The following is a 12,642-nucleotide window of genomic DNA, read 5'->3' as shown; positions in this document are numbered from 1 at the left end:
TCTCCTGCATTGAAGGCAGATTCTTTACCATCTGAGCCACCAGGGAAGTGAAGTGAAGTGAAAGTTGCTTGGTCGTGTCCGACTCTTTGCAACCCTAAGGACTACACAGTCCATGGAATTCTCCAGGCCAGAATACTGGAGTGGGTAGCCTTTATCTTCTCCAGGGCATCTTCCCAACCCAGGAGTAGAACCCAGGTCTCCCACACTGCAGGCAGATTCTTTACCAGCTGAGCTACAAGGGAAGCCTGATACACCAGGGAAGTAATGATAATTATCCCCAGAGGGTAGCAATTGTGTCAGGGTGAAGACCTAAGAGTTTCCCAAACGTCCATCCAGTGACCCCACATGAGCCAGATGCTTTGTATGTAGTCTTGTGTTTCCACCACAATAGGAATAGACAGTTATCATGACCTTTCTTTCATAGATGAGAAAGCAAAGGCCAGGAGAAGCCAGTTTACTTCTAAGGCCACCTAGAGAGGAAAGTGGGGCTGTGGGACTCGAATCCTGCAGGTTCCTCTTATTCGGCTGCTAAGCAACCATGTGCCAAACTGATCTGTGGTCGCTTGATTTTTCCATGAGGACCGGTGATCTCAATATGTGTGTTGGAGATAAAAATTCAAATAGCATTTGATTTATGTCGCCACTTCGGAGATAATGCTGTCTCTTTACAAACCTTAGGCGTGTTTGCCTTGGGTGTGGAACCAGAAAGTTATCCTGGGCTGAGATGCAATGCATGAGGTGCTCAGCTTATAAACTGGGTCAGCCCTTCACAGGAAGGGTTCCCTGAAGGCTAGAAACTGGTGTGAATCCAACCTAACTTGAAGCACATTGATTGGTGCTGTGGCCATAGCGCTATTTTTGTCAAGTGCCAAGGGGAAGGAGGTACCGTGACCAGCATCTTCTGTGAAGGACACAGCTCTATCACGGCCGCCATGCTTCCTCCACAGGCATCGCCCTCAGCGCGCTCCCCATGTACCTGAGTGAGATCTCGCCCAAGGAGATGCGCGGCTCTCTGGGGCAGGTGACCGCCATCTTCATCTGCGTCGGCGTCTTCGCGGGGCAACTGCTGGGCCTCCCGGAGCTGCTGGGAAAGGTAAGTGCGGCTTCCCGCCAAACACATTCGCTCTCAGTTCATGTCACCATCCCTGATCCCCGTGTCCCTTGCCAGACGAAGGGCAGTCAGAGGGGAGCCCTTCCTCCAAAACCTTGTCCCTAGCCTCAGAATTCTTGATCACTCAAGCGTTTCGTTTATTATTGGAGAAAAGTTGTTGCTGAGTTTCTTTGATTGGGTTTGATTATCTTTTTAGAAAATAAAGAATATACAAACCAATTCAAAATGTACAGTATGTAGGAATCCATTCACCCAATGGCTGTTGTTAAGAGATTACTTATGTTCATTTAGGCTTTGACTTTGCTTAGATAACTTATATACATGTAGGTTGTTTTTTTTTTTTATGGAATCATGTCATACACTGGGTTGGCTAAAAAGTTCGTTTGGGTTTTCCATAATATCTTATGGAATATTTTCCATAATATTTCCATAAATATTTCCATAATATCTTATGGGAAAACCCAAACAAACTTTTTGGCCAACCCCTCTTGAGAGTCCCCTGGACTGCAAGGAGATCAACCAGTCCATTCTAAAGGAGATCAGCCCTGGGTGTTTTTTGGAGGGAATGATGCTAAAGCTGAAACTCCAGTAGTTTGGCCACCTCACGCAAAGAGTTGACTCATTGGAAAAGACTCTGATGCTGGGAGGGATTGGGGGCAGGAGGAGAAGGGGACGACAGAGGATGAGATGGCTGGATGGCATCACCGATTGGATGGACGTGAGTTTGAGTGAACTCCGGGAGTTGGTGATGGACAGGGAGGCCTGGCGTGCTGCGATTCATGGGGTCGCAAAGAGTCGGACACAACTGAGCGACTGAACTGAACTGACTGAATACATTGTTCTGCTACTTGCTATCTTCACTTAATATATTTTGGGCATCTGTCCAGTGTTTGGCTCAGCTCTACCTCACTCTTGAGTCTTTCTTACCCATGTGCTTAGTTGCTCAGCTGTGTCTGACTCTTTGTGACCCATGGACTATAGCCCACCAGGCTCCTCAATCCATGAGATTGTTTTCCAGGTAAGAATACTGGAGTGGGTTACCATTTCCTCCTCCAGGGGATCTTCTTGACCCAAGAATAGAATGCACAACTCCTGTGTCTCCTGCATGGCAGGCGGATTCTTTACCACTGATCCATTGGCAAATATGTATTGTAAAAGCACCAGATTCTAGCAATCGTTCAGAGAGCTGAATCACTCTTAAATTGCTAGTGAGAATGTGAAATGACATAGCCATTAAGGAAAAAGCATTTGGTAGTTTCTCAAAGGCTAAAAATTCCTTTACCATACCTCCTATCAATTGTGCTAGCAGGCATTTATCCCAGGGAAATTCAAATTAGGCTTGTACAAAAATATATACACAAATGCTTACTGCAGCTTTTTTTTTTTTGTAATGGCGAAAACTAGAAAGAATATAGAGTTCCTTCCCACATTCATATCTAATTGCACAGTCTTTGGTGGTTGGCTTTCAGTTTTGGAAGCAGGAAGGCCTGACTTTAAATCCCAGCACAACCATGTACTTGCTGCGTGGCCTCAGCAAGGAGGAACACCTCGCCCAGGTTGGGGTGGGGATGCGTGTGATCAAGCGGGGCTGCCCAGAAGAGGTGGCCTCTAAACTGAGCCCTGAAGGGTGAGCAGTTAGGCAGGTGATGCAGGGGTTTGGAGAGAAGACCCTGAAGAGAAAGGGAATAACTAAAGAAAAGGCCCTGAGATGGGAATGGCGCTATGAGAGACCTGGGAGCGGCTCGGGGGCTGAGAGAAGACTGGGCACGGGGAATGTGAGAGGCAAGGCACCTGTTCTGGAGCTGCAGTGGGCTTCCTCCTGGGGCAGTAGGGAGCCCTGGGTGACACTAGAGCAGGGGAGTGACCCAGCCAGACCTGAGTGAGAAGCTGGCTCTGGGAAGATAGGGGGCAGGTGTGGGCTAGAGGGGGAGGAGTCAGAGGATGGAGAGTGACCTAGCTGGGACTTGCTGTTGGCCAGGGAAGGATGAGGTGGGAACTGAAACAGTTGCCCGGAGGAGCAAGAGGAGGGGTGATGGAATCTACAGCCTTGCTGCCTGAGTGTCCGGGAGGATGAGGGAGGGAGAATGGTGAAGATGCCTCCTAAGGAAGCAGAGTCATCCCCTTCCCCCTTCCCCAAGAGGACCAGGAGGGAGGAGAATAAACCATGGCTGAAGGTCAGTGTTGAATGGCCACCACTTCTGGCCATTTGAACAGAGGAAGGCTGACCAACCCTGCCCTGGGCTGCCCCCATCAGGAGGCAGGCGGCAACCGAAACAAACCTAACAAACGCTCATATCAATGGTGCTTGAGTAAAGCACATCTTTAATGCCGTTCATACCCAACAGTTGCTTTGTGAGTGGCTCATATCTATAGGTGTGGAAACATGAGCTGAGAGAGGTAAGGGGTAGAACTAACTAGTAAAAAAAAATTGTTGGAGCTGAAGCCAGAACCTGGATCTGCCTGCCTGCACTCCTACATGTGGGGTGCATCCTACACAGTCCAGATGGGACCCTCTGGATTCTCCGGGAGTGTGACTAAGACTCTGACTCCAGTTATGCCCTGTGGACCCTTTCCCTACATCACCTGCTGGGTGTCCTGCTTGTGTGTGTGTGTGCTAAGTCACTTCAGTTGTGTCCAACTCTTTGCAACCCCATGGACTGTTAACCTGCCAGAATCCTCTGTCCATGAGATTGCCCAGGCAAGAATACTGGAGTGGGTTGCCATTCCCTTCTCCAGAGGATCTTCCTGACAGAGAGGTCGAACTCGCTCCTCCTGAGGCTCCTGCATTGCAGGTGGATTCTTTACTGCTGAGCCACTAGGGAAGCCCGGGTGTCCTACGCTTCAACTCGATTCTGACACTATCTACCCAGACACAGTGTCAGAGTCTACAGGTCTTAAGATCTCAGTCCCACCAGACCGAACCTGCTTCAGATGCTCATCTCAAGTCCAGGTCTTTACCTGTGCTTCTGACCTACAGGCTATAAATCAGAGGTTCCCAGGACCCCTCCTTGGGTTCAATTAATTTGCAAAAGTGGCTCACAGAATTCAGGAAACCAGTTTACTTACTCCATAATGGTTTATTATAAGAGGATGTAACTCAAGAATGGCCAGATGGAAGAGCTGCCTAGGGCAAGGTGTAGGGAAAGGGTATGGGGCTTCCATGTTTTAAAAATATGTTCACCAACCAAAAAGCCTTTCAAATCCCATCCTCTTGGGTTTTAACGGAGGTTTCACTATAGACATGATTGATTAAACCTTGGTCATTGGCATTGAACTCAATCTCTAGCCTCTCTCCCCTCCCAGATGTCTAGAGGGTGGAACCAAAAGTTCCAACTTTCTAATTAATTGGTTGATTCACCTGGCAACAAGCCCCCATCTTTAGGTGTAGTCCAAAAGTAACCTCACTGACATAAACTCATCAATTAGGAAATACCAAGGGTTTTAGGAGCTTGGTGCCAGAACCACAGGACTTCCCTGGTGTCAGTGGTCAAGAAGCTGTCTGCTGATGCCGAAGACTTGGGTTGATCCCTGAGTCAGGAAGATCCTCTGAAGAAGAAAATAGCATCCCACTCCAGTATTCTTGTCTGGGAAATTACATGGACAGAGAAGCCTGGCAGGTTACAGTGGGGTCACAAAAGGTCAGATGCAACTTAGTAACTGAGGACACACACCCCAAAACCAGGACAAGGACCACAGGGGTCTTAGTCCTTTGGGGGCTGCTATATGGGCTTCCCCAGTTGCTCAGATGGTAAATAATCTGCCTGCAATACAAAAACATGCATTTGATCCCTGGGTCTGGAAGATCCCTTGGAGGAGGAAATGGCAACCCAGTCCAGTATTCTTGCCTGGAGAACTCCATGGACAGAGGAATCTGGCGGGCTACAGTCCATGGGGTCACAAAGAGTCAGACACGACTGAGTGACTGACAAAAATAACAACAAAAATACCATAGACTAGTGACTTATAAACAGCAGAAACTTATTTCTCACAGTTCTGGAGGCTAGAAGTCCAAGATCAAGGTGGCCACATGGTCAGTTTCTGGCGAGGGGCTCATCCTGCCTTGTACCCACAGCCACAATCTCACTGTGTCCTCACATTGGGGAGAGAGGTCATCTCTTGCGTGTCTTCCTCTAAAGGCATTAATCCCATTCATGAGGGCTCCATCCTCATGACCTGATCACCTCCCAAAGGCCCCACTTCCTAATGTTATAATCCTGGGGGTGAGGATTCCAACATATGAATCTGACGGGGTCTCATTCAGTCCAGAGCAGGTCTCAGCTCTTTCTTGAGCCTCTATCTTCTCTTTTCCTTCACTCATCCATTCACTCACTCCGTGCACTTGCTAATCACTCAGTTGGGTGCTGGAGCTGCTTTGATGGTAAACATGAGCCAGGTACAGTCTGTACCTTCATCTTGCTCACCGTCTGCAGGGACTGTGTGACCTTGGACAGGACACCCACCTCCATGAGCCAGTGTCCTCCTTGGGGAGGAATGCTCATAAGTCCCAAATCCCCAAGCTCCACTCCAGCCTAAATTTCTCCAAGGGGACATCTCTGGCAGACAGTGACCAGTTCAGCATGTCCCCAGAATGAACACCTTACGCATACCCATCCACACTGTTATTTCCGCTTGTTTCTGCTTTGTCCTATAGTAGGTCATGTCTTATTGATGTGTATGTATACTAAGCCCAGTGGTTTCAAGTTGATTCACTCATTCAGAAAATATTTAGAAAGCTTCTGCTCTGGGACAGGTGTTGGGCTGGTGGCTGTTGGTTATGAGCTGAGGATTTCAGACTACTCTCTGCCCTTGGGGAGCTTACAGGAAAGACAGTTAACCAGTGATCAGCATGATGGGGTAAAAGTAGGGCATTGTCCTAGAATAGGGGGTCCGAGATGGTTTTCTGGCGGAAATGACACTCAAACTCATGCCTTGAGGATGAATAGGATTTATCCAGGTGGGGAAGTGGTGGAGAGAGAGAAAGAGGGAAAGAAGCAGAGTTGGGAAGGGTGTTCCAGGTGGAGGGAACAGTATAAGTGAAGGCCCTGGCATTTGTTGAGAGGCAGAAACCCTAGGGGAACTGGAGCACCGAGAGGGAGAGGGAGGAGCTGCTGGAAAGGCAACACACCTGAACAGTGAGAATAGTGAAGGGTGAGCAAGATGAGGAGGCTCAGAGGAGACTGTAGACCTGTCCAGTGAGGGTAGACAGGTACTGCTACTATTTCCCCGACAGGTACTTAACTGTCTCTTGTGTGTGTTAGTCACTCAGTCATGTCCGACTCTTCATGACCCTATGGACTGTAGCCCGCCAGGCTCCTCTGTCCATGGAATTTACCAGACAAGAATATTGCAGTTGGTAGCCATTCCCTTCTACAGGGTATCCTCCCAACCCAGGGATGGAACCCAGATCTCCTGTATTACAGGTAGAATCTTTACCATCTGAGCCACCAAGAAAACCTCTACTTGACTAAGGTCATAGCATTTACAGTGAAAGTCACTCAGTCCTGTCTGACTCTTTGTGACCCCATGGACTATACAATCCATGGAATTCTCCAAGCCAGAATACTGAGGTGTGTAGCCTTTCCCTTCTCCAGGGGATCTTCCCAACCCAGGGATCAAACCCAGGTCTCTCGCATTGCAGGCGGATTCTTTACCAGCTGAGTCATATCCAATTTTCAAGAGAAGCTAGAAGTCTGAATTTTTATGTCACATTTCTTAATTTTTAAATAACTGAAAATTGTTTGGGTTTGGGTCAGCCTGTGGGCCACTTTTCACATACTTTGATGGGGTCTTGTGTGCCTATGGAGGTTTATCTTTGTCGAAGAGTAATGAGAAATCCTTGACAGGTTGAAGTAAGGCAATGACAGAATAAGATGAGCACTTAAAAGACTTTTGGGGAAAGGACTGGATCCCAACAAAGCCCAGGGAAATTGCACTGGTCCAGAGGAGAGATGCTGGGAGCTTGGATTAGAGTGATAGCGGTAGGCAAGGAATGGGTGGATGAGATGGCTTAGACAGTGATGGGATGTAGGGCCTGAGGGAAGAGGAGTCAAGGATAATTCCGGGTTCTGGCATATCCCTCAGGTAGCATGGCAGTAGCAGATGCTAAGATAGGGAGCCCTGGAGGAGAAGAACTTTGCAGGGATTCATTGAAATGAATTGCCCAAGTCACAGAGCAACTTAAAAGCAGAACTGATTCAAAACCCAAATACCTGGGCTCCCAGGAGGGGGTTGTCTCTCCTGGCAGCAGCAAAGCTCAAAAGCACGATTCTGGCCAAGGAGCACAGTACCCATACCCACTTTCTGATCCCAAGCCAGATGAGAAGGTAATGCTATTCATCTTGTAGACTGTCTTTTCCCATCAGATTGGATTTATTTCAGATAGTCTTGGAGGATATGTGAGTAACTCAGTGAATGTCTTTTTTGTTGTTTTTTTCATATTCATGCTCAGGGAAGACGGATTTGGGGCTTCTAATACAGGAAAGGATGTCAAATGGGAAATTTTCTTTCATCTCTTTGGGGATTTGAAATACTCCAGCCAAGTGAGAGCCACAGTTATTTCAGTAAGTGTCAGCATTTCATTTTCTCTATTTTAATAGAATTTCATTTACCTTCAAAAAGACAACCGAGTTTCTAAAAGAGAATTAGCGAGAAAAGCTGTGCTTCAATGCAGGCAATTGCTCTGAAAGGCAGAGGCTGGAGGAAGTAGCAAGAAGGCTTTTAGAACAGACGCCAGAAGGCAAGAGAGGGAAATAAATGTAGGAATTAATGCTGGTGCCTTGAAGTTAATCAAAGATGCATCATAAAACACTGTGGGATTGAACATTTATGTGACATTTTATAGTTTCAAAAAATATTTCAAAAAGCATATTAATTAGCTATTTCTCCTAAAATGATAAAGAAGAAAGGAACTGAGATAAAAATTGTAGGCAGAAGTGTGAGGAGATACAGAACAGCTTCAGGTCATGAATTAATGGTTTCATATGTGTGGGAGAGCATTCAATCGGTTGAGGATCCGGCTGAAAGGTGGTTGTTGAATCACGCGAATACACTGGGATTCTTGGCCCCCAGAGAATTCAATCCGGGGCCAGAGACGAGGCTTGATCGCTCAGAGCTTTTGTGTAATAAAGTTTTATTAAAGTATAAAGGAGATAGAGAAAGCTTCTGACATAGGCATCAGAAGGGGGCAGAAAGAGTACCCCCCTGCTAGTCTTCAGCTGGATGTTAAACAGTCACTAGCAGTCTGTTAATGAAAGAAAGGAATGTCTTAAATTTCAGAATGGCACCAGGCCCCTCACCCATAAGATGCATTTTGGGATAACCTTGGCACCAAATGGTTTATCCTGGGCCATAAAATGATTAACTTGAATCTTGAAGAAGGGCAGACCACCATACAAATAGTTTCATTTACATAGATTAGGGGAACAATATCTGAGTATAACATACTGGTTTGTCAAGTAGGTTCTGGGCCAAGAGGCGGAACCGACTTGGAGACAGAGTTTGGGGTAAAGGCATAGCTCATTAGCATAGCTTAAGACAAACATTTCCATAAGAAAAAGGCATTGGTTATCTCTAGGCGAAACCAGGTGTCATATGGCAACACAGTATTTTAAGAGAAACCTCCCTTTAAATTTGTATAGAGAAGGAAAAAATATTGCTAGTTTGTTTCCTCCTGCCGCTTAAGAGAGAGAAAAATGTCTGACACTTGCAGGCTATTTCCTCCATTTGGAGACCCTTGGCCTTCCTGCCTGTTACCCTCTCATTTTCATCGACTCCAGTCCCCAGGTCCTGGTCTACAAAGACTGTGAAAAGTTTGTCCTTTCTTCCTCCTTGAGAATTCCAGACCCCTCTCTCCTTGGGGACCCCTAGATTTCCTATCAACCTGCCTAGGAAATGACTGTCTCATTCCCCCCTTTTCTTTTAGGAGAATTATGTTGCCTAGGGAAAAGGGGCGTCGTTCTCATTCCATAACTACTTCCGAGCTGACAAGGGGCGTTGTCCCTAAATTGGTGAGGCAACATATTCTCCTAATCCTCATATTGAGGATATCTGATCCAGGGGCCCCAAATAGTAGCTGGAGGAAGCTACAGCAGTAGCAGGAGTTTGAGCAACCATTTGTAATTTAAAAGCTTTCATGTGGCTAGAAACAAATCCAGTTATACAATTACAGATGCAGGGAGCAAACAGCAAGAACAAAACAACCAGAATTATTGTAATTAAGATAGTTGTCCACCATGGGGAACTAGTTAACGTTTCCCAAAGTGAAGCAATTGAGGCTTCAGGAGTGTCCATGGCCCTAATCATCTTGTTCATGTGGTTAGTAAAATGGGTAACATTCGTGCTCATATCAGGTATATATGTACAGCATTGGGTATGAATAATGGCACAAGTTCCTCCCTGTGCAGCTGTCAGAATATCTAGAGCCAATCTGTTTTGTAAAACCACCTTTCTAATTTGTGCTTGTTCAGCATTAAGAGCTGAAATAGCCTTTTGAGAATCTTGTAATGCCTGTTGAGTAAAATTAGTCAAAGCATCCACTCGTAACATAACATCTGTAGTTCCCAAAGAGGGAACAAACGCTGCAGCCAAATAATCATACCAATAAAATACAGACCTTGCCCACCGAGTTCTAAGGTGGGGTAAATTAGCAGGCTTTTCTGAAAGCTCTGAAAATATAAAGCCATGAGTAAAGGCTAGACCCAGGGTGCATCTCCCTATCCAACCAGGGGGAAGCCATGCCCATAGGTAAGAGCCACATATCCAATAAGTCTCGTTTGGAGCAAGCCAGCGTGACTGAGATATCCAGTCCCAATTCGTGCCTGGCCAGACAAAGGGAGAACCTGAACTGGGATTGGAAAACACGGGAATGATTACATTGCATGTTTCCTGAGACAAATATCCCACTTGTTTCCAATCATTGTAATTAAGTTGTTGGCTAACTTTTGGGGACGGCTCTGTTTGTTCCCAGCATATAGAGGCAGTAGATATTAAACGTCCTTTTTCAGGAGTTAGCCATGTAACCTCATCCCATGTTTGATAAACGTCAGGTAAAAAACCATTAGATCTAGACCTATTTATCTTATATGTAGCAAAATAGTCATTGAACCGAGCAATGTATAATCAAAATTAAAAGTCACATTATGTCCATAGTTAGAGTACAAAGTGTTGCACCAGTCCATTTTAGGGTTGGTAGATGTCATCAGATGAAGAAGAGGCATCACATGTGATTGTTGTCGAAGGTATTCACAGACTTGGAGAAAGTCTTTTCCTGGAAGTGGGGAGGTCCACCACAGGAAGCCTTCCACTGACGAAGAGGGGAGCGCTCGGCAGACCCAGCAGTTAGACCGATTGTGGAATGCAGCATAGGAGTGAGCCCAGGACAGGAAGACATTGTCTTGAGGATCCAACGGCAGACTCAGGATATTTGGAGTCAGCAGAAGTAAGCTCACATAGGTTATCAGGCCCATCTAAAAGGTACAAAGTCAGAGCATAGAAAGTAAAGACATAAAATGAAGTCACTTAATTTTGGTCAGGGTGCCACCTCTTAACTCGAGTATGATGTACCCACGAATCAATTCCTGGCACTTTTGACAGCTGTGGGAGAGGAAAGAATAACCTGGTAAGGACCTTCCCAGAGAGGCTCGAGGGATGGGCCCCCAGATCCCAATGTTTTTATGAGGACCTCGGTTCCTGGCTCAAATAGAGGCTTGCTTGTCTCGGAGGCTGGGTCAGGAGTCGTCTCCCCGAGTTCTGTTAATGCCTGTTGAAAAGCTGAGAGCTGAGTTACATAGTTAATTCCAAGGCTTCAGGGTCTATAACAATGTCTGTGCGTAAGAAAGGCCTTCCATAAATACATTCAAAGGGGGACAGTCCCTCCTTTTGGGGGGTAGTTCGAGCCCTCATTAAAGCTATGGGTAGGACTTTAATCCATTTGTCCTGCATCTCTTGAGTTAATTTGCGCAGATGCCTTTTGATAATGTCATTAGCTTTTTCAACTTTTCCGGGGGATTGGGGTCTCCAGGAACAGTGTAAGTGATATTCTATTCCTAGAGCTTTAGATACCCCCTGGGTTACAGCAGCTTTAAAGGCGGAGCCATTGTCACTCTGAAGGCTCTGTGGCAGCCCAAACCTGGGGATAATTTCATGGATTAAAATCTTTATAACCTCCTTAGCCTGTTCACTACGACAGGGAAAAGCCTCAATCCATCCAGTAAAGGTATCTACCCAAACTTGTAAGCAAGAATATCCATTAGCTTTTGGCATATGAGTAAAACCAATTTCCCAATCCTCTCCAGGATACTTCCCACTTCGTTGTAATCCAGATTTTGCTAGCTTTTCAGTCTTTGGGTTATTTTTTTGACAAATCTCACACCTTTTGATAATATTCTTTAAAGTTTTCATTACATTTTTACCTTCAAACAAACGAGAAACCATTTGGTAAGTACTCTCGGCACCCAAATGAAAACTCTGATGTAAACCCTTAAGAATTTTCCACTGAGCATTTTCAGGAATTATTAATCGTCCATCCTCAGACTGTAACCATCCTTTATCAGTAATCTTTGCTCCTCGTTTCTCATATCTTTTTAATTCTTCCTCAGTATGTTTTGGTCTTTCCTGTTCCACAGGACCTGTCCAGATCAAAGGCATCTGTAGTGAAGGGGTTTCGTAAAGTGCCGCTTTTCTGGCTTGACAGTCAGCCAGATGATTACCTTCGGCTATTTTACTCCCATCCCTGCTGTGCCCTTTGCAGTGCATAACAGCTACTTCTTTAGGACAATATATAGCAGTTAAAAGTCTCTCGATCTCTCTGAAATGCTTAATAGGTTCTCCTGTTGCTGTTTTAAAGTGTCTCTCTTTCCATATTGCAGCATGAGCATGTAAAGTCAAATAAGCATACTTAGAATCTGTGTAGATATTTACCTGCTGCCCTTTGCTTAACTCTAGAGTTCGGGTCAGGGCCACAAGCTCTGCTAACTGAGTACTGGTTCCCTGGGGGAGAGATTTTGCTTCCAAAACCTGTTCAGCAGTCACCACGGCGTAACCTGCTTTACACTTTCCATCCTGAACAAAAGAACTGCCATCTGTAAATATTTCTATGTCAGGATTGTCTAATGGGGTATCCTTTAGATCTTCCCGAGCTGCATAGTTCAAAGTTAGGAATTGAGAACAATCGTGATGAGGTGTTTCATTTTCCTTTTCAGGAAGGGAAGTGGCAGGATTTAAATTTCCACAAACTTTAAGCTTAGTTACTGGTCCTTCTAACAACAATGACTGATACTTAAGAAGCCTACTGTCTGTCATCCAAATATTAACCTTAGAATTTAAGATTCCACTCACATCATGAGAAGTCAGTAGAGTGAGGTTTCGTCCATTAATTATTTTTAAAGCTTCAGGTGCTAATAAAGCCGCTGCCCCAATTACTCTTAGGCAGTGGGGCCACCCACGTGAAACTACATCTAATTCTCTGCTTAGATAAGCAATAGGTTGCTGGTGAGGCCCTCGGGGTTGTGTCAAAACTCCCAATGCCACACCTT

The 12,642-nt window shown here is 45.7% G+C and overlaps 1 protein-coding gene across 3 annotated transcripts in view; it reads left to right on the top strand.

Annotated features, from left to right (window-relative positions):
* The window catches only part of SLC2A9 (solute carrier family 2 member 9), a 227,341-nt gene that overhangs the window by 52,245 nt on the left and 162,454 nt on the right, over positions 1-12,642 (top strand). For all 3 annotated transcript variants that reach the window (XM_027545036.1, XM_027545035.1, XM_027545037.1), the window contains one exon: positions 948-1,093. In XM_027545036.1, the coding sequence (XP_027400837.1) occupies positions 948-1,093 (146 nt within the window). The remainder of the gene's footprint in view (positions 1-947; positions 1,094-12,642) is intronic.

Source organism: Bos indicus x Bos taurus, chromosome 6 (genome assembly GCF_003369695.1).
Source record: "Bos indicus x Bos taurus breed Angus x Brahman F1 hybrid chromosome 6, Bos_hybrid_MaternalHap_v2.0, whole genome shotgun sequence".
Lineage (NCBI taxonomy): Eukaryota > Metazoa > Chordata > Mammalia > Artiodactyla > Bovidae > Bos > Bos indicus x Bos taurus.
The sequence above is the reverse complement of the archived record's forward strand: the minus strand, read 5'-3'. Positions and strand labels throughout refer to the sequence as shown.